General features: G+C 51.5%; 1 protein-coding gene across 5 annotated transcripts in view; it reads right to left on the bottom strand.

Annotated features, from left to right (window-relative positions):
• The window catches only part of TNS3 (tensin 3), a 235,248-nt gene that overhangs the window by 4,600 nt on the left and 202,956 nt on the right, over positions 1-27,692 (bottom strand). For all 5 annotated transcript variants that reach the window (XM_068550260.1, XM_068550261.1, XM_068550256.1 and 2 more), the window contains 8 exons: positions 24,172-24,343; positions 22,277-22,875; positions 21,482-21,568; positions 17,540-17,671; positions 13,920-14,015; positions 13,111-13,188; positions 12,240-12,317; positions 2,142-2,310 (listed from right to left, as the gene is read on the bottom strand). In XM_068550260.1, coding sequence (XP_068406361.1) covers positions 2,142-2,310; positions 12,240-12,317; positions 13,111-13,188; positions 13,920-14,015; positions 17,540-17,671; positions 21,482-21,568; positions 22,277-22,875; positions 24,172-24,343 — 1,411 coding nt within the window. The remainder of the gene's footprint in view (positions 1-2,141; positions 2,311-12,239; positions 12,318-13,110; positions 13,189-13,919; positions 14,016-17,539; positions 17,672-21,481; positions 21,569-22,276; positions 22,876-24,171; positions 24,344-27,692) is intronic.

Below are 27,692 nucleotides of genomic sequence, written 5' to 3'. Positions count from 1 at the left end.
GTGACAATGCTGCCCCGGGCAGACCCCCATGACGAGGTTCGGGGGGGCAGAAGCCTATTTTATGCTTTTACTGGTGGTCTGGAGAGAAGAGCAGAGTGTACGTTTGTGAGAAACCAGCAGACCTACGAAGCTGGGCAGAGTGGTTCCGGGAAAAGTCGGCCCTAGGAAAGGAGCGCATCTCGGGGTGAAGGGAAGCACCTTGCAGAGTGAAATGGAGAAACTGCCAGCCGTGTGGAGGATGGGATCAAACTGAGTGAGGCCCAACCTTCCTGCCCTCATCCCAGGAAAACACCAACTGTCTACAGCCCAGCAGCCGCCTGTGAAGAGGGCATTTGGTACAGACCACCACTCTCCCAGGACAGGAGCCAAGTCAGCCCCAACGAGGCATCTGACGGCATGTGGTAAACTGTCAAGGGCTGTGCACGTGAAACCTACTGGGAGGTGCTACTAACGCCGGGCCAGCACAGCCGCTGGGGGACCCACCAGAGGACTCCTCTGTCCTCGGTCCCGGCTCCTGTCACTTGTCCTTTGTTTCACTGCCAGCCCTCCCCGCTCCTCTGAGCATGGCCTGCCCTGTGTGCCCCACTCCAGCTGGGCAAGCGCCCTCTCCTCTTGGGGGAGGTGGTATCCCCAGAGGCTGGTGGCTTTGATCTGGGCAAGGAGAAAGCTCATGAGGAGAAGGAAAGAAAGAGGCCAGCGTAGGGGAAAGGCACAGGCAGAGCCGGACATCTTTCAGCGGGGACACTGAGGACACAGCCTCTTTTGCCCAGCATCAGCCAGGCTGAATGCGCGTTCCGTCTCCCGCAACAGGGAAGATCCTGAGTGCCACGGACGCGGCCCACCCCCATGGTTTTATAAGGACACAGGGAAACTAGAGATACAGAAAAAGCACACAGGTAGCAGGAGAAAATAGAGAGGCTGTGAAGGAAGGAGCTGTGCTTTCCTGCCCGACCCCGTGTCCAAGCTTCAGCTGAGCCGTACCGGCACCTGCCCGTGGATATCTCATTCGAGTCACTGACATCCCAAGACGGTTACCTCTGTGCAGCTTGAGAGGTGAGGAAACCGAGTGCATGGCATGAGGAACGTGCCACGGTGGCCCATCGGGTAAAGCGCGGGGGGGCAAGGACCCCAATCTGAGGGGCAGGACCCACGCTCCACCTGACACTCCACACCCGCTTCATCCTGAGAGCAGTGGGCAGGAGCTCTGGTTCAGGGACCCTCCCAAGCCCGGGACTAGCTCTGGAGCAGGGGCCGTGCCAGGAAGAGGTCCAGGGCGCTGGGGTGAGCACTGCCCCACCGGCTGGTGCGGGGACTGGCCGCCTGCCCCTTGAAGCTCCGGCCATCACTCTGCTTTGAGGGCCGCTGACCTGGCTTCCTCATTAATCACAGCAGGCTGTTTCCATAACAAATAAATAATAACTGCCTCTGAAATGCCTTGGATCCTGAGGTCAAAGTCTCTGCTCGTGGGAGGAACACGCTTGCCGTTGTTCCGTCCACGCACCTTACCCTGCTCTGTGCTCACCTGGAAACTGAAACAGCATCTACTGTCTAGATGTTCAAATGTTGTTAACTAAGATATAACAATATATAATATCCAGATAATAGTTAATAATTAACATGAATTATTCTTATATACATTATTATTATTATGTAATAATTAACATTATCTAGATACTGAAATAATATCTATCAAGGTCACACCCTCACCTGAAATGGGATGACCAACAATACAGAAGCAAAGATGAGTGGATTCTATCATAGTCTCTGAGTGTTTTTACAGAAATGACAGAAGATTTTTGCATTTGCAAATTACACACACACACACACACACACGTGTGTGTGTGTGTGTGTGTGTGTAAGAGATACTCAAAGATCCATGTATCTTTTTAAAAATTTTACTGACTTCTAAAAAAACAGCATTTGGGCCTAATGGCAATAGTTTATATGTGTCTCTGGGGACATACAGGACATCAGGGCCAAGCACAGATTCACTGGATCATTGATTCGTTCCAGGACCGCTGAGCTTTGCCGGGGTGACCACCGCACGTCCAGGGGCCTGGGCAGAGCTGGTGGACGGTCTCACCCCAGGTGGGGTCAGAAGCCCCCGCCCGCCCCACAGCCCGGCCGCCAGGCACACTCACTTCCTCTGGTTGTCCGTCAGGGTGATGCCCTGGGCCGACACCTTGAAATGCACGACCGTGGACAAAGGAGGCGGCTCCTGGACCAGGGTGATGCTCAGGGCCTTCTGGATGGCTTGGTGGCCCGTGAGGGACTCCATCTCCACGGAGTTCAGGTACCACACGTTGCAAGCTGGAAGACGCAGAGGGAAGCGGCGTTAACGCATCTGCCAGACACGAGGGCCCTGGGGTTTATGAACAACATGCACATATGTGTGGCCAGTTATGTCTGAGGCAAACGCCCTTTACCCCCAATTCCAAAGGTGTGGAGTGACCCAGAGACGTACAGGCCCCGAGGCCAATGCGGAGAATAACACCCCGTCCCGCGCCCCCCCCCAGAAACACACAACCCCCCCCACCCCCGCACTGGAGCCAAGGAAACTCCTCCCACTGGCCCAGGATGCGTTTCCACCCCTGCGGCATTATTTACACCTGGTGTCCCAAGGGTGGGCTGGAGGCACCTCCTCAGTCTCAGTGTGGGTCTGAGTGGGATAAGAACCCAACCACACCTGCAGTTCCAAGGAAGCGTCCCCAGAGGGGAGCCTGCAGCCTGGAACCCCAAATATCCACCCTGCACGGAGTTCTGAAAGCAGCAGACATCCAGAAAGAGCTGCTGAGAACGAATGACTAGCAGTGACTCAGAACACAGTCTGCGTGCAGAGCTGGGATGGCTTGTCCTATCCACACGCTGCCAAGGGGGCTGGGGGTTTGTCCACCGCCATCTCCCCTTGGGGGAAGCAAACAGCTGAGTGTGAACGAGACTTTGGAAACAGACTGATGGCCCTTTGAGCCTGGATCCCTGCAGCTCAAGCAGAAGCTAACGTGGGACTTCGAGGCGTGTGACATCTGTGTGACTGTGGGACATTCAGACTCTCCCTCAAGTTCAGTCCTGCAGGAGCTGTGGCTTTGCCTGGCCACCCACCAAGGACGTGTCCCCCCAGGAACAGAGCCGCTCTTGTTCCCCGCTCTGCCGGATGCAGCCTCTGCAAGTGAGTGGGGGCTGTCTTAACTCCATCTCTGAAGGCCTCTAGATGTTCACTAAACAGAAAAGAAAAAGCTTCCCCTCGACTGGAGCAATAAGACGAGCGCTGTGCCCTCACCTGCACCATTGTCCTCGGGAGAGTCTCCCGGAGGCCCAGCCTCGGACCGGCTCCACCTCCACCCCGACTTCTGAAACTCAGCAGCACTCACACCTGCTGGCAGGTGTGCTGCCACAGGCCCACGAAGGTGGGTTAAGAAGAACGGAAATAACGTGCAATGTCCCTGGTGTCAAGATGCAGGGCCGCTTATGAGCTGCTAGCCCTCGGTTCTCTCCACGGCCAAGGCGACAACCCACAGCTACTTTTTAAGAAGGTGAGAAGGTTTGAGGATTCGGAAACGTCCACTTCAGTGAACACACGATGATGGAGAAAGAAAGCAAGGCCTGGGGTTCGTGTAACAAATTCATCAGAAAAACGAGGCCCCTCCCTTTACCCTGGACGGGGGCGTCAGAAGCGGGCAGGCCGGAGCCCCGCTGACCTGAGCCGGGAACAGCTACAATCCTTTGATTTCCCGGAAGAGGCCTGAGTGGAAAGGCTGAGTCTTGAGGGAAGGTGGGAGATACCAGAGAACCGCCCAAGAAGCAAGCAGCCCCAAAGACGGGCGACGGTATCTCCTGGAGTGTCAACTTCACACGGCTCCCAACGCGCCCAGGAGAAAGATCGCGACGTGCTGGAAATGCCAGACTTCCCCAAACGCATGTTAACTGAGAGTTTCATCCCAGACACCAACTTCCCTCTATAAAGTTTACTGGGGGGCTTCCCTGGTGGTGCAGTGGTTGAGAATCTGCCTGCCAATGCAGGGGACGCGGGTTCGAGCCCTGGTCTGGGAAGATCCCACATGCCGCGGAGCAGCTGGGCCCGTGAGCCACAACTACTGAGCCTGCGTGTCTGGAGCCTGTGCTCCGCAACAAGAGAGGCCGCGATAGTGAGAGGCCCGCGCATCGCGATGAAGAGTGGCCCCCGCTCGCCGCAACTAGAGAAAGCCCTCGCACAGAAATGAAGACCCAACACAGCCATAAATAAATAAATTAAAAAAAAAAAAAAAAAAAGTTTACTGAACAAGTCACTTTTACTCTCTGAAAAAGAGCTTGGTATTTCACTCCTGTAATTATTAAAATGACATTGTGCCATTAAGCAAAATCTTCAAAGAAGTTGCCAAACACAATGATTTTCAGTTCTCCGAGCTCCACCTAACGTGGCTCATTCATTAGGACACTTATTCTGTGTCAGGCCTCGACTGAACATCTGAGACAGACTATCTCATCGCATCTGCACCAGGGTCCTATGAGGAAGATTCTGTTATCAGCCCCAATTTACAGATGAGGAAACTGAAGTGTAGAGAAATATGCCAGAAACCTGGCAACTCCCCAGGGGCTTGCTGTGATACCCAACCTTCATGCTGGCTCCTGCAGTGCTGAGGGAGGACCACTGGGTACCAGGTGCCAGGTAGAGAACACGGGCTCAGGAAGAAATTTCGCGTAACATTCCTGAGGATGAGATGTGATTTTTTTTTTTTTTTTGAGCTGTGAATTTTACTTCGAGACATTCCTCAGCCATAATGATGCCCGTCAGCAACCCCGTGTGATTGTCCTGACAGAGTGGCATCTTTTAAGCCACTGTCCCTCCTGCACATTTTGAGAGACAGGGAGAAATCAGAGAGCCCTCCCTGAACGGCTGAGTTGCCGTGGCCACTGCTGCCCTCTCCGCGCCCTCTTGTTCCAGCCGGCGGCACTGCCCCATCTGAGGGCGCCGGGCAATGAGACATTCCAGGGAACTGCAGGGCCGGAGGCTGACCTGCACTTCAGCTCCTGTCTGAACTTGAAGGGTCTACTTGTGTCGTCTTGGGAAAGACAGTGAGTTGGCAAAAGTCTTTAAAATGGCAGTTGCCCAAAGCTTTGATGAAATCAGGTGCTTTTATGAAATGCTCACGTCAACCAGGACAGCCTTTCTGGAAGATGATTTGGCATTATTTATCAGGAGGGTCAGAAGACCTGCCTGCACTTGGTAACCTGGAGGTCCCGCTCCGAGAGGCCTGAGACAGGAAATATCCCATAACCAGCTGAGACAGCTAACCTAGAGGTGAAGGTATTTGAGCCCCACACTCATTTGGTGGGAAGTTAGTTGGGAACAAACTATGTCCAAAAGGAGGGGAATGGTTAAATTAGCCCCTCAATGGAATACCAACTGACCAGCAAATGGTAATCACGAACCCTGTATAGCAACATGGAAAAATGTTAGCGGTTTCTGGGAAAAGCAGAATAAAACTATCTGTGCCATGATGAGACCTATACAATAAAAGGCGTGTGTGCCTACGAACAGTTGGAGGTGTGCCTGGAAAATTTAAGGCGGTTTGATTTTAGGACGGTGACTATTCTGCCTTTGATTTCATTAGTATCACTATAATGATACTCATGCAGTTACAAAAGAGAAAAAAGAAAATTCTGATCTAGACACAATGAAATCCCAGAAAATTGTTGTCCCTCCTCGGAGCAGAGAGGGGAGCCCTCCCTTCTCCCAAGCACGTCTGGGGCAGCTCTGCTTAGCATACGCCAGCCCCTTCCCTCCCCAGCAGAGGACAGATGGGCCTGCTGTGCTCGTCCCCCGGGGCCTGGCCCGACACGTCCAATTCCACCTGAGGGTGCGTAGCTGTGGTGTGATGTTGAACGGGAAAGCGCCCGGCAAACCCGCGGCGGGAAGCGGAAGTGTTAAGGTCCCAGGTTCTCGCCCAGTCCTACCACTGCCAGAGATTCAGGGTCTGAAGGCCACAATCCAAACTCAGAGAAAGGAAGTCATGCAGGAAGGTAGCCTTCCAAGTGCTGTCTGTGGTACTGACAAGTTAGAAGCACGCTAACCGGGCAACCGTAAGGGGTGGAATCAGCCAGTGGACGGTTCCTCGGCCACTGAAAGTGAGACCTAGGCTGTGTTTGCAAAAAACATGGGTAAACCCCTTATGCTAAGGGGGAAAAGGAAAACAGTCAGTGGTTGTACCTGGGTGACAGGTCTGTGAGGAATTCACTTCTCCCTTGCTTTTCTGTGTCTTCCTTTTTTTTTTAAACTGGAAGCATTCCTGTTACTTTTATAAAGAAAACACCCTTTACGGTACGGTACGTTAAAGACACAGCCCTAACGTTTATGGGATATCGGGAGGGGTTCTCGTGCCAGGGCCTTCAGCTGCATTCCACTGCTTCAACAGGACCAATTAAGAGCTGACACTGAAAACATAAACAGCAATTCTTTTAGAAACTGGAGCAACTAATAACGGCCTCGGTATCAGATGAAAAGGGATTAAACTGAAGAGAACTGGAAGTCTGTGCCGCTTGCTGGGAGCTGCCCAACTCTGCAGACACCCCTGCGTGTCAGCTTCTCACCTCCACGCAGAGGAAACGGGCCAGGGAATCTCGAGGAGACCTTGCAGGGCCAGCGGTCTGGGATTCTAAGTGAATTCAGACAATAAATGAAACTTCGTGTAAAGGGGAAAAAGAACCACTCAGTTTCCTTAAGGTGATCAGGGACCGGACAGGTTGATCACCTTCCCACCACGGTCACTCTGCACTTTGTTAACCAGCAGCTAGGACCCAGAACTCTCTGCAGCATCCTTCCTCTTCCAGCTGCGTATCTGTGTCCTGACTCGATTCCCTCCTTGCCTTGTCAGCCGTGAAGGTAGCTGGATGGAAATGTAAACCTTTTGATGCGTTTTAGAAACAAGAGATTTTTAAAAGGACATAAGCTCAAGGCAGTCATAATTTAACCCGCATACATAAATGCCCAAGCAGAGGATTAAATAAGACCTCCAGGTTCTGCGTGAAGTCCTGTCCCTGGGAGGCTCACCCGTTAGAAAAGCAAAGCATTCAGAGCTACTGATATGCGCCATAGATTATTTGAAAAGATGATAGAGTGTAACTAAAAATTATAAGCCAGAGCAGAAGAAAAAGCTTTAATATCTAAAAATAAAGGCTATCACAGTTCCTTATTATGATCAACTAATTCATTGATTCATTTACTAATTCAACATGTTTTGGGAAAAGGTTAGGTAACAATGAAGCTTAAGGAGAAACATGAAATGCTGCTTGTGATGAGATGATAGTGAACCAAAGTGCAGAACCCAGAGGCGTATGTGCCCCAGTGCTAACTGCCTGGGGTGGGTGAGCAGGGCTGTAACCCTGAGACACCAGGTGGTGCCCCGCTGGAGGCCCAGGCTCTGCCAGCCTCGCAGGGCACGTACTCTGGCAGGGTTTGCTGCCATCATTCTGGAGCACTTTTCTTGAATGAGGTTGATACATGAGTTGCAACTTAAAAATCATTAATGACATGTTTTTAAAATTTTAAATACATGTTTTAAAAGGTGCAGTTGAAACAAACATGTCAATTGGAGCAGACCTGATTTCACAGCCCACCTCCAAGGTCAAGTGCGTGGGTGAGCAGTTCACCAGCTAGGCCTGCAGCAAAGTCCAGCATGTTCCCCGCAACTTTGCTGGGACCCAGAGACATGGGGACAAAGCTGCTGCTTTAACGTAAGGTAGCAATGAGCCCTAGTGGGCTCCAGGGACCCCCCTGAAACAACCCGGAGGCTGTGAGCTCATGGTCTTCGGCATGGGGACACTGCCTCAACAAAACTGCCGTGGGACCAGCCCTTTCAATCGTGTCTTCGTAGGAAAAGGACGAGGCCACCGCACAGCAAAGGCCACTCCTCTTGGGCCAATAAAAGTGTTTTTACACGAAAGCAGAGCGGCAGGAACACAACCACAGCTTACATGACCACGTTGCAGTTCCCAAGGCATTTTCAACATCCTATTCATCTGGTCCTGCAGCCACTGTGTCGGGGAGAGATTATTATGATTATGTTGAGGTCCGCACGGCTAAGTGACCTGCCGGAGGTTGAGCCCCAAGTGGCAGGGCCTAGACTGGAACCCAGACTGGACACAGGCAGATGCTTCCTTTTGAGGCTTCAAGTTCTAGCATGCTTGCTATTTTGGACAAACTCCTGTCACCTTTGTTCTGGCCACGGATAACTTAACCTTTAAGGATAGTCTATGAAGAGTTCAACACTAAAAAAAAATTCCTTTTGAAAACACAGAGATTTTACTTTAGCTGGGTAATAGAGTCAGTGATGTATAGTTTTACAGAGAAAAACTGCACAGACGAATAATGCAAATTGTACAGAGGAAGCAACAAGAAAATACTGGTATCTGCATATTCCTTCATTACGGAGTCACAACTATAAAGTACTCTACAGACATGAGGCACAGATAGAAGTATTTCTACTCAGTCCTCTCACAGACTCAGAAACTCTCTCTCCAACATTTCTGAGAGTAAATGTCTACCTTGAATGAAAGACCTCCAGTGGGGGAACTCAAGGTTTGGAGTCAGTGGGCCCCATAATTCTCTCCAGCTGTGTCCCTCCCTCACAGCGACACACCCACAAGAGCCCTGTGGTCTCTGGCTCGTCCACAACCCTCTTAAGCTGGGGTCACTAGGACTGCATCTAATGCTGCAAAAATGACCTGGCCTGAAACTAATAAGCTATTACAGCAAGGTTGCAGGTTACAAAGTGAATACACAAGTCAATCACTTCCCTATATAACAGCAGAGAACAAGTGGAATTTGTAGTTAAAAACACAACCCGATTTATATTAGCACCCCCACAATGAAATACTTAAGTATGACTCTAATACAACATGTATAAGATCTATATGAGGAAAACTACAAAACTCCCACTAATAAAATCAAAGAAGTAAATAAACTAAATATTCCACATTCATGAATAGGAAGACTCAATATATAATTACGATGTCAGTTCTTCCCAACTTGCTCTGTAGATTCAATGAAATCTCAATCCAAATTCCAGAAACTTACTTTGTGGATATCAACAAACTAACTCTAAAGTTTATATGGAGAGCAAAAAGACCCAGGGCAGCCAACACAATATTGAAGGAGAAGAACCAAGTCAGAAGACTGATACTCCTTGACTTCAAGACTTACTATCAAGTGACAGTAATCAAGACAGTGTGGTATTGGTGAAATAATAGACAAATAGATGAATGGAACAGAATAGAAAGCCCAGAAATAGACCCATATAAACAGTCAATCGATCTTTGACAAAGGAACAAAGGAGATACAGTATTGCAGAAATAGTCTTTTCCACAAATGGTGTTAGAACAACTGGACATCCACGTGTGAAAAAAACTAGACACAGACCTTAAACCCTTCACAAAAATTAACTCAAAATAGAATGGATATAAATGTGAAATGCAAAACTATAAAACTCTTAGGAAAAGATTTAGATGACCTTGGGTTTGGTGATAACTTTTTAGATACGATACAAAAGACATGATCCATGAAAGGAAGTATTGATAAACTGGATTTCATTAAAATAAAAAATCTTTTGCTCTGAGAGACACTGTCAAGAGAATGAGAAGACAAGCCGCATCCTGGGAGAAAGTATTTGCAAAAGACAAATCTCACAAAGAACTGTTATCCAAAATATACAAAGACCTCTTAAAATTTAACAAGAAGAAAACAAACAACCCTATTGAAAAATGGACAAACAACCTTAACAGACTCCTTACCAAAGAAGATATGCACATGGCAAACAAGCACATGAAAAGGTGCTCCACGTCATATGTGATCAGGAAAACGCAAATCAAAACAACAAGATAGGGGCTTCCCCGGTGGCGCAGTGGTTGAGAATCCGCCTGCCAATGCAGGGGACGCGGGTTCGAGCCCTGGTCTGGGAAGATCCCACGTGCCGCGGAGCAACTGGGCCCGTGAGCCGCAACTGCTGAGCCTGCACGTCTGGAGCCTGTGCTCCGCAACGGGAGAGGCCGCGATAGTGAGAGGCCCGCGCACCGCGATGAAGAGTGGCCCCCGCTTGCCGCCAACTAGAGAAAGCCCTCGCACAGAAACGAAGACCAAACACAGCCAAAAATAAATAAATAATTAATTAATTTAAAAAAAAATACACAGAGAGAGAACTCACTCATTTTAAAAAAAAAAAAAAAAAGGTTCTGAAGAACCTAGGGGCAGGACAGGAATAAAGATGCAGATGTAGAGAACAGACTTGAGGACACAGGGAGGGGGAAGGGTCAGCTGGGAAGAAGTGAGAGAGTGGCATGGACATACAGACACTACCAAATGTAAAATAGATAGCTAGTGGGAAGCAGCCGCATAGCACAGGGAGATCAGCTCGGTGCTTTGTGACCACCTAGAGGGGTGGGATAGGGAGGGTGGGAGGGAGACGCAAGAGGGAGGAGATACAGGGATGTATGTGTATGTATAGGTGATTCACTGTGTTATAAAGCAGAAACTAACACACCATTGTAAAGCAATTATACTCCAATAAAGATGTTAAAAAAAAAAAAGAACCCAGGACTAGGCTCATTATCATGACAGAGAAAAAACTGTACAATTTGCAAAGTGATCACATCAAAACACAAGATCTGAGCACAAAGAAACAAGAATCAGGGCTTCCCTGGTGGCGCAGTGGTTTAGAATCCGCCTGCCAATGCAGGGGACGCGGGTTCGAGCCCTGGTCTGGGAAGATCCCACATGCCGCGGAGCAACTGGGCCCGTGAGCCGCGACTACTGAGCCTGCGCGTCTGGAGCCTGTGCTCCGCGACAAGAGAGGCCGCGACAGTGAGAGGCCCGCGCCACCCTGATGAAGAGTGGCCCCCGCTCGCCACAACTGGAGAACGCCCTCGCACAGAAACGAAGACCCAACACAGCCAAAAATAAATAAATAAATAAATAAATTAAAAAAAAAAAAAAAAAAAAAAAACAAGATACCACTAAACACCTATTTTGAATGGCCAAAATCCAGAACGCTGACAGCGCCAACTGCTGGTAGGATGTGGAACAGCAGGAAGTCTCATGCATTGCTGGTGGGAATGCAAAATGGTGCAGCCACTTTGGAAGACAGTTTGATGGTTTCTTACAAAATAAACATACTCTTACCATGTGATCCAGCAGTTGTGCTCCTTGGTATTTACCCAAAGGAACGGACAATTATGTCCACACTGAAACCTGCATGTGGATGTTTATAGCAGTTTTATTCATAATTACGGAAATGTATAAACACTCGAGATGTCCTTCAGTGGGTGAATGGATAAACAAACTGTGGTACACCCAGACAATGGAATATTATTCAGCACTAAAAGGAAACAGCTCTCAGACCATAAAAAGACATGGAGGAATCTTCAAGGCATACTACTAAGTGAAAGAATCCAGCCTGAAAAGGCTATGTATACTGTCTGATTCCAATCATATGACATTCTGGAAAAGCAAAACCACGGAGACAATAAAAGGATCAGTGGTGGCCAGGAGTTAGGGAGGAGGGATGAATAGGCGGAGTACAAAGGATTTTTAGGACATTGAAACTATTCTGTGTGATACTGTAACGGTGGATGCATGTCATCAAACGGTTGTCCAGACCCACGGAATATACACCAAGAGTGAACAGCAATGTCAACTATGGACTCCGGGTGACTATGATGTGTCCATGTAGGTCCATCAACTGTAGCAAATGTCCCACTCTGATGGGGGACGTAATGAGGGAGACTGCGCATGTGTAGGGGCAAGGGCTATATGGGAACTCTCTGCACCTTCCTCTCAATTTTGCTGTGAGCCTAAAACTGCACTAAAAAATAAAGTCTAGTAATAAGAAAAGTGCCCTGGGGAGCTCGCTGTCTGGGGCTCTGTGTCACCCTGGGTCAAACTGCGGAGGACTCACTGATCTCTTCAACATTTCCAGCTGGAGGGGCAGGTCGCCCACATTCTCCCAAATGAAACCCAGGCTGTGACATTTACTCCACTGAATTTGGCCATCTTCGGCCTGCGGAGTCCTGGCCCTGCCGCCAGGACACTTGAAGCCCCACCCAGCCCAGCCCTGTGGCGGCTTCGACAGAAGGAAACCTCCTCTGACACAGCAAGGAAAGGAGCCCAGACCGAAGGTAAGAAAGGAAGCTGTGTCACTGAGCCCGTCTCTGCCCAGGAACCTGGAGGAGCGGAAAACGCGGCGGGGACTGACCTGCCCCCTGCTTCAGCAGCTCGGCCGCAGAGTTGGCCGCCGTTTGCGGAGAACTTTCGGCTCTTTCCTCCAATGGGTCTGCAGGAAGGAGCAAGAAAACGCAGAAATGAGTCCACCTCCCAGGCAAAGAATGACCATGAGAATGTGAATGCTTGTGACTGAGGCCCGGACGGTGACGCACAGGCTCTGCAGAGCTGGGCCTTCCTCCTGCAGACAAGAGCCCAGCGCAGAGAACCATCACCACAGTGCAAGCAAAAGCTGGGATGGCACAGCCCAGCAAAACAGCTTTCTCACCTCCGAATTAATTTATATGAACAATTACATTTTAAAAGGTAAGTCACATTTGCCTGTATTTTAAATTAATCATGTTTCTGGAATATAATACAATTATGTGAACTTGAGATTGTCTAGGAAAGCGGGGATATGCCTGATCGCCTGCTGTGGGTGCTATTTTTTTAAAATCTTTTCACCGTGAATATTTTGAAAGAAACACAAAGGTAAAGACAATAGTTCATCCAGCACCTAACGTCAACAATATCAACGTTTTGCTGACTTTGTAGAATTATAAAATTTAAATGCAAATGACCTGGAAGGTCTCTGAGTCCAGGCATTTTATAATTTTGAGCTACACAATCTTGGCTCCAAGGAAACTTTTCACAAAGCCATGACATAAAGACATGACCGGAGGCTGCAGGGGCAGCGGGCCACCTCTTCTTACCTGACCTGGGTGAACTATTCAGGGTTTACCCACAGAGTAGGTGATGGAAAGGAAGTTCTGGTCTGATTTTTCTCAAGGAATCTCTTTGGATCCCAACACCCTGCGGGTGATACCACACAGAGCCAGAGCAGCCCCCAGGCCCCGGCAGCGTACCTCTATCCGGAATGAGCAGTTTGCAGGGCAAAGCCAAGGGCGTGATGGAATGCTGACACACCAAAGCCGTCAGGCTCCCTGTGAACAGATGAACAGCAAACAGGCGTTAGCACTGCCCTGAATACTGTGTTGCTCAGCCAATTTATCTGCTGAAAGGAGGCTGCTGCAAAGGGTGACCCCTTATATTTTTAGCACCCGACATGCTCCATTATTGTGGGAATTTGTGCAGAACTTCAACGAAGCCATAAGTTCAGCAGACGGCGAAGGGGCAGATAAAGGGAAGTGCAGATGATTCTCAGCAAAGACACGTCATTACCAATTCATAAAGAACAAGTCACACAGTCTGCTGAATCTGAGACAGCTCCCACGGGTACCACCAAATCATCTCTGTAAGGTGATGCTTTGCTTTGCTCAAGCTCTGCCTGTGAGCTCATGCCGTCTTTCGGACATGCCTGCAGGGGCGGGAAGGCTCTCGTCTTACAGGGAGCCTGTGCTTCTCTTGTGCCCGGAGGGTGGGGGTCACACTCAGGCCCCTACCTTGTCCACCCTTCTCTGTCCGCCTGCCTGGACCGTACCTTGTGGAATCTGCATTTCCAGTCCCAGCACCGTGCATTTTATTTGCTTAGTTTTGAGAAAGCTTTTAAGAACAATTTCATATCCAGTTTATTTTAGAGACGATAATTGAGGAATCTCTGAATGGGGATGAAAAGTAAATGCTCTGCGTGAAGCCCCAGCGGAGTGATGGCACTGAGCAGACGCAACGCGTGCTCGTGGGTTCAGAACGCCAAGTCAGGTTTTCAGCCACTTACCAAAATACGGTTCATTGGAGCACCCTTTCAACCGCACCCCTTTCGGGGTGCACTCGATCAAAAAATGCCGAACGAGTTCATTGGCCAAATCTCCAGCTGTGGTAGAGGTTTAAAAGAAAGAGAAGAGAATTTTTAAAAATGAGATCATGGGAGGATGAGAGAGAGGGAAGGAGAGCCTGGCCCCCGCAGTAGGTTGGCTGCCAAGAACCACTCTAGGAATGGTAGCTGGGCTGCGGGAAGGCTGGCTGAGCACTGCCCGATGGGCAGCTAGAATCCCCTCCAGTGACTGTGCTTAGAGGTGGAGGGGTCCTTAGGAGACAGCCTCAAACACTGCAGAGTTCCCAGGGACGGAAATGAGCAGCTAAGAACTGGGAACATGGACCCCCAGCTCCTTTGCCTCCTACCTAAGAGGAGAACTTAGAAAGACCCAGACACAGCATGATGCCCAAGAATGAATCACTGGAAAGAGCTGGAAGGGTGCCAGTCTTCCTGGGTAAGATTTAGCCAGGAGTCAGGTACACAAGCCCCTCCTGACAGCAAGCCCTCTAATCATATTGCTGCTACACAGACCTGCGTTCATGCCAGCCCACGAGCCCAAAGAGAAAGTGCATCATGAAAAGCCACAGAATGGCAAACTGTCTGATGGTGGAAAAGTGCAAACAACAAACAGAAGAAAAAGAAGTCACTGCACTATGCTAATGAGTCCCGCAGACACTCACATTCACGCTGGACAGTGTTTCCGTCCTGCCTCATCCAGCACCCTCCCTGGGAACGTGTCTCCATGGGAACGTGTCTCCATGGGAACGCGTCTGCCTGCCGTTACTTCTAACATTTCTGAAGGCAGGACCTGCTAGAGGTGGGTATGGGCCCCACACCTGGCCCATAGCAGGCTTCCCCAGTGATGCTTATTTTAAACAACACTGACTAATATCAACAACATCGGTGTCAGCATTTCACAGGGGCAGTATAGCTGGTAGGAAGGGAAATGATCAGATTCCATAAAAGGCAGTACTGAATAAAAATGGGGACAAGAACATTTTGCCATTCAGTTGTGGGAGGAAAATGATCCACGGCTCCCAAACTGAAGGCAGACACAGAGTGTGGTCTGGATGCCAGTGGTGAGAAGTGAGTCAGTGGGGGACCCAGCTGCATGTGGATTCGGAGACCAGCACCCCACACATCTGTCGCTGTTCCGTCTCCGGGGTACCAGGGGTGGGTGGTGACTTGCTGGGCTTTTTCCTGGTCAACTGTCCTCTCAGATCTATCCTTAGACTGTGAAATCCAAAGGGCAAATCCAGGGGCCGGGTGAAGGCAAGGCAACCAGACAAAATTTCACCCAGAGGATGCGCCTGGCAATGTTACATGTCCTGAAGTCTGCTATTCTAATATGCTCTATTTTGTTGCCTTTGCCTGAAGATTGAGACAAAGTGGGCCTTAGAGGCGGGATGCAGGCCTGGAGGTAAGAATTACATAGCACCATCTGTGTTTCCAAAAAGATAATGCATGCAATAAAAAAAAAAAAAAAAAAAAAGTTTTGGCCTTGCTTTAAAAGCTTCAGCTGAAACCGAGGAGTCCGGGAGCTGCCATGCGATCACTCAAGCTCCCTCATCACCCATCCCTGTCTCCACAGACCCTCAGAGGTTCCAGTCCTGAGACTCTGTTCTGATACAATCATCACTCAGCATGGTTCCAGATACCGCCAAACACCTTACACCCTCCACACTCAGGGCCCAGTCAGCTCTTGAGCTACAAAAGCCTCTATTTAAACCACTGGAAAGCGAGTGGAGTGTTTGGTGGCGCTTCTCATGCAGAATTCGGGGTGCCCTGGGGCCCTACTTCCAAAGCTCCCCTGTTCTGCCTGATCTGCACAGAGCCTTCTCCCCCTTCACTTCCAGACATGACAATAGCCACGGATCTGGGCTCTGAATCACCAGCCCCTTCTCAGCCTCGCCCCCCACTTCTAGTCACACAACCACTACCTTTGCCCAAACCGACCATCTAAGTTTCCTGAAAACCCCTTGGCCATGCCTGAAGCCGGACCCCTTGGAAACCAAATCTCATTCTTCAAGGTGTAACTCACTCCAAGGCAATTTTCTCCAGGAAGCTTTAAGCAGAGATTCCATCCCAGGATTTGGTACTGGGCGCAGAGCGTGAGTGAAGCAGGTGAGTGTCATTTTGTTTAAACTCCAAAGGTTCAGAATCTGTGCTTACCCTGATCCACCCTCGCCCCACCCAGGTGAGCCCAGGTGCCCTAGGAAGAGCCATGTAACTTGCCGACATTCCACTCCACAATCTCCATTTAGGGGAAAAGAATCTTTTCCCTTTCCTTAGAGTTTGTGGCATAGTTGGTAAAAAAAAAAAAAAAGGGGGGGGGGGGGCAAGGAGGGCAGGGTGCGATAAAAAGAAAGAAAAGAATAAACCAGAAACCACATATTAGGGGACAGAGAAAGGGAATAAGTGTATTGATTTGTTGGGAACCGAGCTCGTGCCTGAAGGAGAGGTGAGAAAAGGACCTGGTGATACTGTATTTGAATGGGTGGTATCAACGTGAGCTCAGGAATTTTTTAAAATGATACTTTCACTAGCTCAGGTCCTAGAGAGAAGGAGTGGTTCTCCAATAGCAAAGAGCAAACCTAGCGATTAGATCTTGGTTTCTAGATACCGTTCCCCAATAAAAAGAACCAAGGATCTTTAGAGAAATGGCTGGGGCAGGGCAAGTACAAAGTAAGCCTAAAACACGTTTGCTGTTTCAGAAAGCTGGCGTGCTCACGGACTAATGGGGGGTACGTCAGAAGGACAAGGGGCCGCTGGAAGGGCCTCACCTAGTCCAAATCCAGGATCCTTGGAAACCAAAAAGTAATGGTGGCGATGGATTACCACACACAGGAAAGGGCATGTAGGGGCTTCCCCACAAGGTCGTCGCCTATGTTTGGGTACATGCCTGTGTGCTTCATAATAATGCTTACCTGTGCGTGCAGGCATCGCAAACTCTTCTATACATGGTTATGTTCATGACAAAAAACATTAAAAAGGTAAGAAGAAGCCTTGCCCGTATTACACGGTATTCGGTTAGTATTTGCCACCTGTGCAGAGTGTTGGACCAGAGAGGAAGAAGGCTTTGTCCTTTCCCCTAAGGAAGGATAATCTCATGACTCCAGGCTTGCACTGGCCTCACTTTCAATCCATCAAAATACTCTACTGGGTGTAGGAACAAGAACCGCGTATATAGTATGCCACATTCTATGTAAGAGAAAAGGAAAAATGCATGTTTGTGTGCATTGGACAGATAGTGAGAAGACACGCAGGGATTTATTATAGATGTCTACCCACAGGAAGCAGGAGGGAACTGAGGCATACAGGGCTGAAAATGGGAGCAAAGATGCCTTGTCAGAGGACTTGCTCCATTGTTCTGACATCTGATCACCCATCAAAGCAATAAAAAAAAATTTACAAACAATTAACCTTCCTTCTTGAGCCAAGACAGTACTTACCAAAATACACCCGAAAAAATAAATAAGAAGAAGAAAAGCTATGAGTGCTGTTCCAGGTCACCCACCATCTCACGGGCACAAAGGTAACTGACAGGCGAGGTGCCGCTGAGAAGAGCCGGCGGGACCCACCTTTCTTGTTCAGCTGCAAGACGGAGGGCGGGGGCGTGGCCACCTTCATGGCCAGGCCATAGGCGCCTCGGAAGGAGTGGCTGTCCCTGACGATAAATGACCCAGGTTCCTTGTCCTTCAGCATAGCGATGGCTGCAGAGGGGAACAGAGAGACGTGAGTGTCTGCCGGGGGAGGTCACGGCCTGCCTCCACTCAGGGCCGTGACAAGGGTGAGGGAAGCCTCTGTGATGGCCCGAGGTTTCCTGGGGGCCTGACTGTAAAGGACACAGGGGCACAGAGTGGCCCGTCCCTTTAGATCACAAAGGTGCTGCCTTCACACACGACTCCTGTGAACCCCGCAGCACCTGTGAAGGCCAAATGAGGCCCCCCCACACACACCTGACAGCCCAGGAAACCGAGCCTCACTGGCACAGGTGCCCAGACCAGGTCCCAGTGCACACAGTGTGACAGAGCGGGAAGTCAGGCGGGGCTGCCATGCACTCCCCGCCGTGGCCCTGCCCTACGTCTCCCCGCGTGGCATTTTTCTTAGAGATTTTAGAAAGTGCACTTTCAACTTTCAATAGAAGGAAAGAAGTTTCCAATCCCACTTTCTGAAGACTGTGAGTGTACCCCAAAAGTTACTGAATATCTAACACGAATTCTAAGATTTGCCCCAGGGGGATCGTAGGTGGCCCTCCGTCCCGTGGCTCTGAGGCAAGTGTAGCAGTTATGGCCAATTGTTTCCAGCCTGGACGAGGCTGTGAACCCGTATTCGATGCGGCCGTCCCCAGTCAGTCAGGGCCACGAGCTGCACCTGGCACTGCACCTTCCACCTGCCCCTGGTGAGGCTGGGAGGCATGTCACACTGATTGTCACCTAACAAGAACATCCCTCCCCTTCAAGCTCAAAGTCTGGCTCCCCCAGGTCCCACGCTCAGGATACGGGAAGAAAGAGGGATGGATGGGCTAGGGTGACAGTAACCTCAAGTTGATGCAGCCCAGACGCCGGCGAGAATTTTCTCTAGTAACCAGAACATCTCTCAGAATGTCTCTTATAAACTTTCCATTTGACAAAAAGAAAACCAGGGATTTAAAATATAAGGCACTAGAAAATTACAGCCATGGAAATGCCGCCTTTCTGTAGAGCCCAAGGCGCCGTCTGGAGTAGATGGGGGGCCCGGACATCAACCCAGGAGTGGCAGGAAGCCCCGTCACGCCTCGGGAAATAACCCCAGGAAGCCCTCTGTCCCAGGCCCCCTGTGCACCCGACTCCAGCCCCAATCCGCCGGCATGGCATTTGCTTGGCTGCAGGATGAAACAATTGGTTTCTTGCACACTCTTCCATGGCACTGCCCCAGCCCCTGCAGGACAAGGCCATAAGGCAGGAGCTTGTACACTGCCGCATGTAGGGGACGAGAGACAGAAAAGCACAGCGCTCTCCAAGGGGAGCGGGTTTGGTGTGACCCTGGGGGGTGCAAGCCTGACACAGTGGACTGAAAGCCCACCTGCTGCTCCAGCAACTCAAGGCCGGGGAGGGGAGGGTGGGTGGACACCACGGGGGACCCCAGGCCTTCGCAGCTGGTTTTGTCTCATAGCATATGGGGGCTGAAGACGTATTATTTTTTTAAAGTAGGGGGAAGATCACTTACAGAAGTTATAGATTTCAATTGTGATAACCTCACCAGAGCTTTTTCTTTGTAAGCCATGATTTTATTCACTGTGGTGGAAAAAAGCACCCCAGCCTCATGGGAGGCAGACTTCTGGGCAGCAGAGGAAAGGCCGGCTCTGCTCCGGCCCATCCTCCCCTCCCAGACCCCATCCCTGAAGCCAGGCCAGCTGGGCACAAGGGAGCCGGGGTCTCACGCACCCGCAGAGGGAACCTGAGGGCGACGCTGGACTCATTGTTTCTGGAACAGAAATGAGCCCGCATTGAGGGTGTGAGAAGGAGCTCGTGCACACCCAAGGGACCCTCATCACCTCTCTCCCTGAAGCTGGTGTTTTCAAAGATTCGAGGGCAGAGGCCTGAGAGCACGGCTGGAACAACCATACGTAATTTCTACTTTACTTTCCTCCTAAGGTGTTTATGTTCACCTTTAAAAAGTCCCAAGGTACTAACCTTGCCATAGTAATATGTGAACAATTGTGCCCCAAAACAGGCTATAGGGCTTTTTTTTCCCCCCTCCTGAATCTCCCTGAAATTTCATTACAGTTTTTCCAGAAAAAGGCATATCCCAGCAGTTACAACAAAACCCACGGATGGCTTTCTTCCATCTGGAGAAGTTGGCACACCCAACAGAACATTCATCTGTGTAGGTGTTGTCTACACAAAATATCTAGAAAATAGAGGAAGTTACGCTTTCGGAGTTCAACTGGAAAAATCAATGCCCAATGCACATATTAGCTATTCTGAGATGGAGTCCACCCCAAAGAAATATTTTTAAATGTGTGGCTAACATTAGACAAATGACGACAGTAATTGCTACCGCCCAGCAGGTGCCACCAAGGGAGGTGCCCTCCACCCAGATCCTCTCCCCCAAACCCCAGGCGGAAGGCTTTCCCATCGCCATTCCGCAGGACCCGCCTAGCGCTCTCCAACCAAGCCTGCCTCTTCCGAAGCCGGAGCCCGGCTGTTCAGTCAGAGAAGGGGGCGGCCCAGCCCAGCCCTCACCCTGGTCTGCAAGGCTGAGCCGCCAGAGTAGGAGGGTCTGCTCAGAATACTCTAGGGCAGGGTCCCCGACAAGCACTTCTCAGGGTCCGTCGGGCTGGATGAGGCACTGAGGCACTGGAGCTAAGGGCCACAGTCCTGGGGGTTCTTGTGACCAGAGCAGGGAGGGGACGAGGACGGAGCATCTGGCCACAGCAGCGCCTGGGACGTGGGGAGTGCACGGCACAAAGGCCAATTCAGGGCCTCAGAAGCCTCTCCAGGCCAAGCGAGCGCCCCTCATAGGAAATGACAATAGGCCCATTGAGCTCATGGGAAGAAAGGCACATTCTTACCATTTTTATTATCTGCCTAACTGAGTAGAAGAATTTCAATGACAACGTTGGACAGGGCTGTTTCCCAGCCATTTAACTGTTCACATCCAGGCGTTTTTGAGAGACACTCCCCCGGAGAGCAGCTGTGATTTCTTCCCCACTTGCTGTGAGCAGCCCCTGGGGAATCTCCTTTCTGGGCATCCTGGCCAGCATCTGCCAGCCCCAGCCAGTTCCACTGTCATCCTCTCGGAGGGACATCCGGGAGTGATGAGTCCACAGGCGGCCGTGTCGTCACCTCCAGGGAGGACGGCGGCTCCCGTGAGCGGGGCCAGCACGTCGCAGGGATCCCACGAATTCTGCTGGTGCGAGTGCTGTTTGCCTGAGGGGCTGCCCCAGAGGGACCACCACCGACGGCATGCCAGCGTCCCTCTGGGACACCTCTTCTATTCGTGTTCTAGTAAAAAGTGACACGCGACTTCGCTGCTCAAAACTACTAACCATTCCTCATTTTTGCCAGCTGTCTTCCGACTGTACCGCGCACCCAGAGTTGCTGTGCTGTGTGTGACATGCTGGGCTGAGTCCGCCAGCAGCTTGTCTTTCCAGTGTGACACAGGCAGGTGTGGCCATGAACGATGTTAGAAAGACACCTCTCCTTCCCCCACTGACCCTCAGGCCAGTGGCTGGGGCCCATGACGTCTTCTCATCACGTCATCACTGGCAACGCTGGCCAGACCTTGGCTGGTGGAAGCCACCAGAAATTACACCCCACATGCTAGAACGACCGTGGCCGGTGCCCATCCCGGCCGGCTCCCTCATTAGGACTGAGCTTTTCCAATAAAAACTTAAAGGTCGTAGCCTTTCCCTCAAGGCGAGTCATGAAGTGCAGGCCTTGCTCCAGCTCATCCGTCCCACACTGATGCCCCCACCCCGATGCCCCCACCCCGCCGTCCTCCTTCCCGGATGCAGAGCCCCTGTCACGCCCACGCACCTTGCTCTCTGGAGATATCTGCCTTGTACCAGAACTTGGATGTGTCTTGGACAAAGTTCACGGACACGTGCTTATCACCTGGATTATCTGCAAAACAGAATTCAAAAACAGTAACTGTGGAGGGCGTTTTTCATTGCAAGCTCTCACCTCAAAGGGACCTAGAAATTCAAAGTCCCACCCTGGGCGAGGATGGGGTGCCCTGGGGAGAGCGCTCTCTTTAACCACAGGGGAGAAGCCTGACTCGGAGCAGGGAGGGACTGTTTCATAACAGAAAACACAAAGACAGCAGGACCCTGCAGCACATTTCAACAACACGCAGTTAGAGAGACAGGAAGCACACAGAGCAAAGCTGGGGTTGCTTACTCCTGGCAGCGTCTTATTATATCTTTTACATTTGAAACACTTCACAATCAAATTTCAAATGTATTTGTTTAATGTTTTTTTTTTTAAAGTTACTGTCACAGAACACTGATTCCAAGTCAAAGGGGACAAAGACAGAACCACCGCAGATGTGTGCATTTTCTGTTGTCGGAATGAATCTAACGTGAATAAACGCACAAGCCGAGATGAATTAGGAGGCGGCTCTGGATCGGTGTTTCGCTTCGGGCTAGTGAGATGGAAAAGACCCCCTGAAGGCTCTGGATTCTTCTCTCAAGGCGCTCAGCCCAGCCCTAGCACTGGGGCTCACGGGGCAGGCCCAGCTGTAACCCCAGGGTCCTTCCCTGCCCAAGTGCACCTGTGAGCACGGGGCAGGGGGCGGGGGGCCGGGGGCCCTACCCGTGGAGGCGCGCCTACCTGGGGAAGGTGCTGCTTCCTCGGCGGCCTTGGAAAAGTCCGGGAGGATGTTTGGGAAAGGGATGCTCATGGTGCTCCCGCTGTGAGGGCTGGAGAAGCCGCTGGAGGACGGGGACACCGAGCCGAAAGAACGGTCTCCCTCCGAGGCCCGCTTCTTCTCGGGAAGGGGCGGCTGCCCGGGCAGGCTCAGCCCCGGGCCCTGCAGGACGGGGCTGTGGTGGCTGCTTTGTCCAGGTGCCACCGTGAGAAAGCTGTGGGACAGGAAGCCGCTGTCGGCAGCCTCAGCTGCTGTCCGCGGGGTGCCGGGGGCCTGGGACGCTCCGTGGGAATTGGCCAGCAAGGCCCCCGGGTCCTCGCCGGGGGGGAGCCCACCTCCTTCAGGGGCAGAGCCGAAGCTCAGGAAGGCCTGGCTGCCCGGGGGGCCCAGAGCTTCCGGCGGCTCCGCCAGGGACAGCTCGTGGCCGTGGAAGGACGTCTGCAGCTCGGCCGGCGGGAAGCGGGGCCGCCCGGGGCCGTCCTTGCCGGGCCGGCTGCTCCCCAGCAGGGTCAGCGTGGACTTGGGGCTGGTCTCCACCCACTGGTGCTCGGCCGAGGAAGGGCTGTTCAAAAGACAAACCGTCAGGGAACGACACGGCCAGGGAGATGCCTGGACAGTAGCAACGGTTCCCACATGACGGGGACGGGGATGGGGAGGCTGGGTGCCGAGGCTCCCCTTGCAGCAGCGTGACGCTCCCCGAATATCTGAACTCAGGCCCTGCCCTTGCAGCCTCCCACTTGACTGTTCACCCCAGATGCTCAGTCTACAGCCTCAGGGACGGGGTGGGGGGGGGGGTGGTCCGACCCTGCCTCCCCAGCCTGTGTGCCTCTTCCTTCCTCTCTCTTCACCTGGCAAAGTCCCCTCTTCTCTTCAAGACGTAGCTCAACTGTGTCCTGGCCTTGAAGCCCGTGTCCGCGTGTGCACAGGGATTAGCTGTGTCCTCCCTCTGGTCCCACCACGCATGCACCAACCACGGGATCTGCTTAAACCTCCCTCCCCCCGTTCTCTTTTTCTTCCCGATGCCCAACATAGGTGCCTGACACAGTCAGTTTTCATAAGTGCTTGCAGGAAAACCAGCTGATTAAGGATACATAGGAGATTGCCATATCGAAAATGGGAAATTCCAATATTAAGAGTATTGGAAATTACTCTACCTTTAGAAATATAGAAAGACAGCTAACACACTAGTAAACATGTATTTGCTCTGTGTGTGATGTCAAGTCCTGAAACTCAGTGTCCCCCTTTTTTGTAAAGAGAAAGGAGGTGGAATTAAGGGTGGTAACTGTAGAGCCATGTGCCCACAAGTAAAATACTAAGAAATGATTCCTACCCTGAGCATCTGAATTTGCTCAGTGGCAGTCCTTTGTGAAGGAGAAATAGGACATTCCTCTCCGTCTGTGGCCCCAACTTTCTGTTCTCCAATCCCACTGAGGGGTGTTCCTGCACCACCCCCCCATGCTTTCCCGAACACCTGCACAAATTCCATGTCTCCGAGAGCAGCACATCCTGCCTGCCCTCTCCACCCCAATCTGCAGCCCCGGGCAGGCCCCCTCCTAGCCTGGCCACCGCACCCCCTTTCCAGCCTCAGCTCAGACAACGTTTTCACGGATGCTCGGTCCTGAACTGGCCACTGTGCCCAGACTCTAAGTGCAGTGTGTTCCTTGAGCACTCCGCCTGCTAACACTGAGGGTGGACTCAGGAGTTTTTATTTTGACTGCATTTTGGAAGATTGATGGTTGTCAATCCACAGGGCAGCCCGGTGTCATGTGGAGGACGAACGAGCTCCCGCCTTCCCTCCGTGGTGCTTGGGTTTGGGGTCTGTAAGAGCAGCCTGTGTTCGGTTCAAAGGCCACCTTACCTCCCCCTCCGCTGGCTGGGGCTGTGGCCAGAAATCGTGCAGGAGGACGTGAACGCCCGCTGGAAGGAGGGCGCCGTGGGCATGTCGGCCCGGAGCATTGCAGGTTTGGGTCCAACAGGGCTCTCTGACATCCCCACGGAGTGACCGAGAATCTCAGGGCAGCCTCGTGGTTCTGGATCAAGGAAACACGAGCAGACTGTAAGGAGCAGTGCCACTTCCGAAGCTTTCTGCTGCAGAAGGAGGTGACCCGACCCCACCAAGGGCAGCTCCCTCTTGCCCGGCACATTTCCAAAAGGAGAAACACCTGACCAGTCCCTGCTCGCAGCTCTCAACACGTACTGATGACCACCATCCACTGATGATGTTTGTTTACAGTGAGACGGGAGGGAGCCCAGCGTCTCACCTGAGGACCAGTTTGCCCTGATATACTTACCGTGCTGATGAGGTAAGCCATTTCCCACTCTAGAAAGGGCAAGGCCTCTGTGCAAACCACCGAAAAGACCCACTTTCCATAACGTGCCGGCCCAGCGGCACTCTGTGCCCCAGGTTGGGTCGCGTGCTTTCGGCTAACACTTCCCTCCGCCAGCACGGCCCTGCCTGCGGTGTCTTCACCCCCAAGAGGTGCAGAGGCCACTTGGCCCGACCCCCGTCACAGGAGGAGGAGAAGCTGAGCACCAGGAAGGCCTGCCTGTCTGACACCCGCACACCGCAGGGAACTTCACACGATCCACTGACCCGATGTCCGTCCTGCTCACAGCCTAGCATCTCCACTATTTCTGGGTTTGTTGTTTTTTTTTTTTAATATTTTGCCTTTTTTTTTAAAACTAAGCTTTGAGAACTGGACAAATCTACCATGGTCAATAAAATAATATTGTGAGAAATACAGGTTATTTTGCTTTCTGCCTTAAAACAAGGGAGGACTGATCAGAAAATAATAAAGTTGAAAAAAATTTCACATCACTCGTGTTACTCAGTTCCATCTATCATCGATCTATCCATCCGTTTACCCATCCATTTATCCAACCATCTGTCACCCATCCACCCATCTATCTATCTGACATCTATGCATCTATCAATCTACCTATAATTTTATGGACATAATATCAAATATTTAATTAAAAAAAAAACTGATCAGGCATTCCAGGTAACAAAACAAAAACATGCAAAAGAAAACAAAAAAATGAAAAAGAAAAAAAGAAAGAAAAGAAAAAACACCCACAGCTAATACAAACATTGGAGTTAAAAGACACAGACTTCAAAATAACTAAACTGAAAATGTTTCAGAAACAGGCTCCATGCTCATAGGGCAGGAGAAGCCCCCAATGTTCACTGCTGGCCCCTCCACTGAGCTGGCAGCTGGTGGGAGCTTCAGGTCAGTCATGCTATGAATTAACGAATGAGTTAACCAAGGCACCGACAAAAAAGTACAGGGCAGGGCAAAGCGTGGAAATATGGTTCAGGAGGCTGGCCCGAAGAGTGGGAGGACGATAGAGGTGCCAAGCAGCCCCTACGACCCCACGTCAAGGAGCAGCACAGATCCATGGGATCAGAAAAACGGTTTGTCCATCAAGTCCAGCGCACCCGCTTTCGGGCTGTCTGAGCGTGTCACGGGCCGCGCCTGAGAGCACGTGGCACGAGCGCACACACAGCAACTCCTCGCAGGACCAGTGCCTCCAGCACTGAAGCTGCTCTCAGTGGTCCCCATGCAGTGACGGGAGCCGTATGTTGGCCCAGTCCCAGGGCCGCGGCCACCTCAGGAATCCCACACCACACGCCCACGGCGCCCAAGAGCCCCGGCAAAGGAGGAGAAGCCGAGGGGAAATAAGATCCCACTTTGTGCTGCTATCATGCTGCCTGTTCCAGAAAACAACCAGCACAGTGCTTCCCATGAAAGTGGCTTTGTTCCTAACTCAGTTAGAGCCAACTCTGGGGCACGTGGCTGGGTTCTGTTCCCTCTGGTCAGATCAGCCTCTGCCCCCTGCCCGGGCAACAGGATTTAACCCCTAAGGGGGCGGCCAAGCACCTCAGAGTGGAGGCCCCGGCTTCCTGGCCCCTCCACGTGCTCAGAGATGCAAACAGCACCGGGAGTGGGAGCCTCGCGGGAGGTAAGGGTGCGCCCTTCATTCTCCAGGCAGTGGGGCGCTGGCCACCGGCCCTCCTGGGAATCCAGAGACATAAGAACGGGAGACCCACGTGGCTGGAGAAGGACCTTGAAATCGGGCTCCAAGCACAGGCAGAGGCACCGGCTGCGTGAGTCGAGCCTGCAGACCGTTCTGCGTGGATTCACCTCATTTCTCGAAGCGCACACGCCCGAGAGCAGACAGAACGTGTCCTGGTTGTTTTTTGTTCAACTTGCACATTTGCTGTTCACGGTTGAACGATAGGTGAAATTTCCAGAAGGACGACTGTACGTGGGCCCCGTTGCCTGGTGGAGGTGGGGATCGGGCCTCCGTCTTCTCAGCTCTGGACCCAGAAGGAGGCTCAGGGCTGCGGTGACGGCCATGGGAGCAGAGGAGAGTTACGACATGAGGGAGGTCCTGCAGGCGACAAGCGTGCGGGCGTTCGTCCCGGCGGCCTTCCTCCCGAGCCCGCGGCCGGCAGGCTTTCCTCGGCTCCGGATGCCACAGAGAGCATGTCTGTCTGTCCTAAACCAACTACATGAGGGGCTCCAGGGTAGTCAGACTTCTGGGGCCACAGCCCCCACTAGGGTGTGTCCACAGAGTCGGGGGACTAGGGACCACACGGACCCTGCTGTACCCCCCGTGCACGTCAGAGCTCTGGTGCCCAACCCGATCTGGGCTCTTTTGGGTCCCTGGCATCGTCCTGGCAGAGTGGCAAGTCTGTTCCTCCTCACCACATTCTCACATTTTCTCTTTCCTGCTGACGCCCAGAGGAGGCCGCATAATACCTTCAGTGGTTGGAAATCGACCGCCTCACTTCCTGGTTTTCTCTGTGCAGACGGCGCGTCCTGGGCTGAGGGCTGGGAGGAGGGGGTCTCCCTCTGGGCTCCCGGGATGTCCAGCCCACCATCTCCCCTCTGCTTCCCCTTCCTGCACTTCCTTTACCCAGAACAGGGTGAGAGAGGGTCACAGGCTCTTTTCCAAAGGGCCTATTTTTATGCTCCATTTGGGCCGCTACAGGAGGTTCTGTGGGAAGCTGGGTGACATTTGCTCTCCGGTCACCACTACTTACATCACATAGCATAAGTTAACAAGAAGAAAGGGAACCCTCGCTGCTCTCAGCTCACTGTGCTCCAGAGCCTGGTGCCGAGGCCTTCACGGGAAGGGAATGCGCGGGCAGAAAACGTAAAGGAGGGGCCCACACATCAAGGTTCATCCCCATATGCCTCTTCTCTTGGATGCAGGAACCACTACTTCCTAACAAAAGTCAGGGCATGTGACATTTAAAAAAAAAAAAAAAAAAAATCAACATTTTCCTGTCTCCTAGGTACATAAAAAAATCTTAAAAATGTATAAAAATTATTCACTCATATATTACTTACTCTTAATCGTTACACATTG

Source organism: Eschrichtius robustus, chromosome 8 (assembly GCF_028021215.1).
Source record: "Eschrichtius robustus isolate mEscRob2 chromosome 8, mEscRob2.pri, whole genome shotgun sequence".
Classification (NCBI taxonomy): Eukaryota; Metazoa; Chordata; class Mammalia; order Artiodactyla; family Eschrichtiidae; genus Eschrichtius; species Eschrichtius robustus.
Note: the sequence above shows the minus strand (reverse complement) of the source record. Positions and strands in the feature narration are given on the sequence as shown.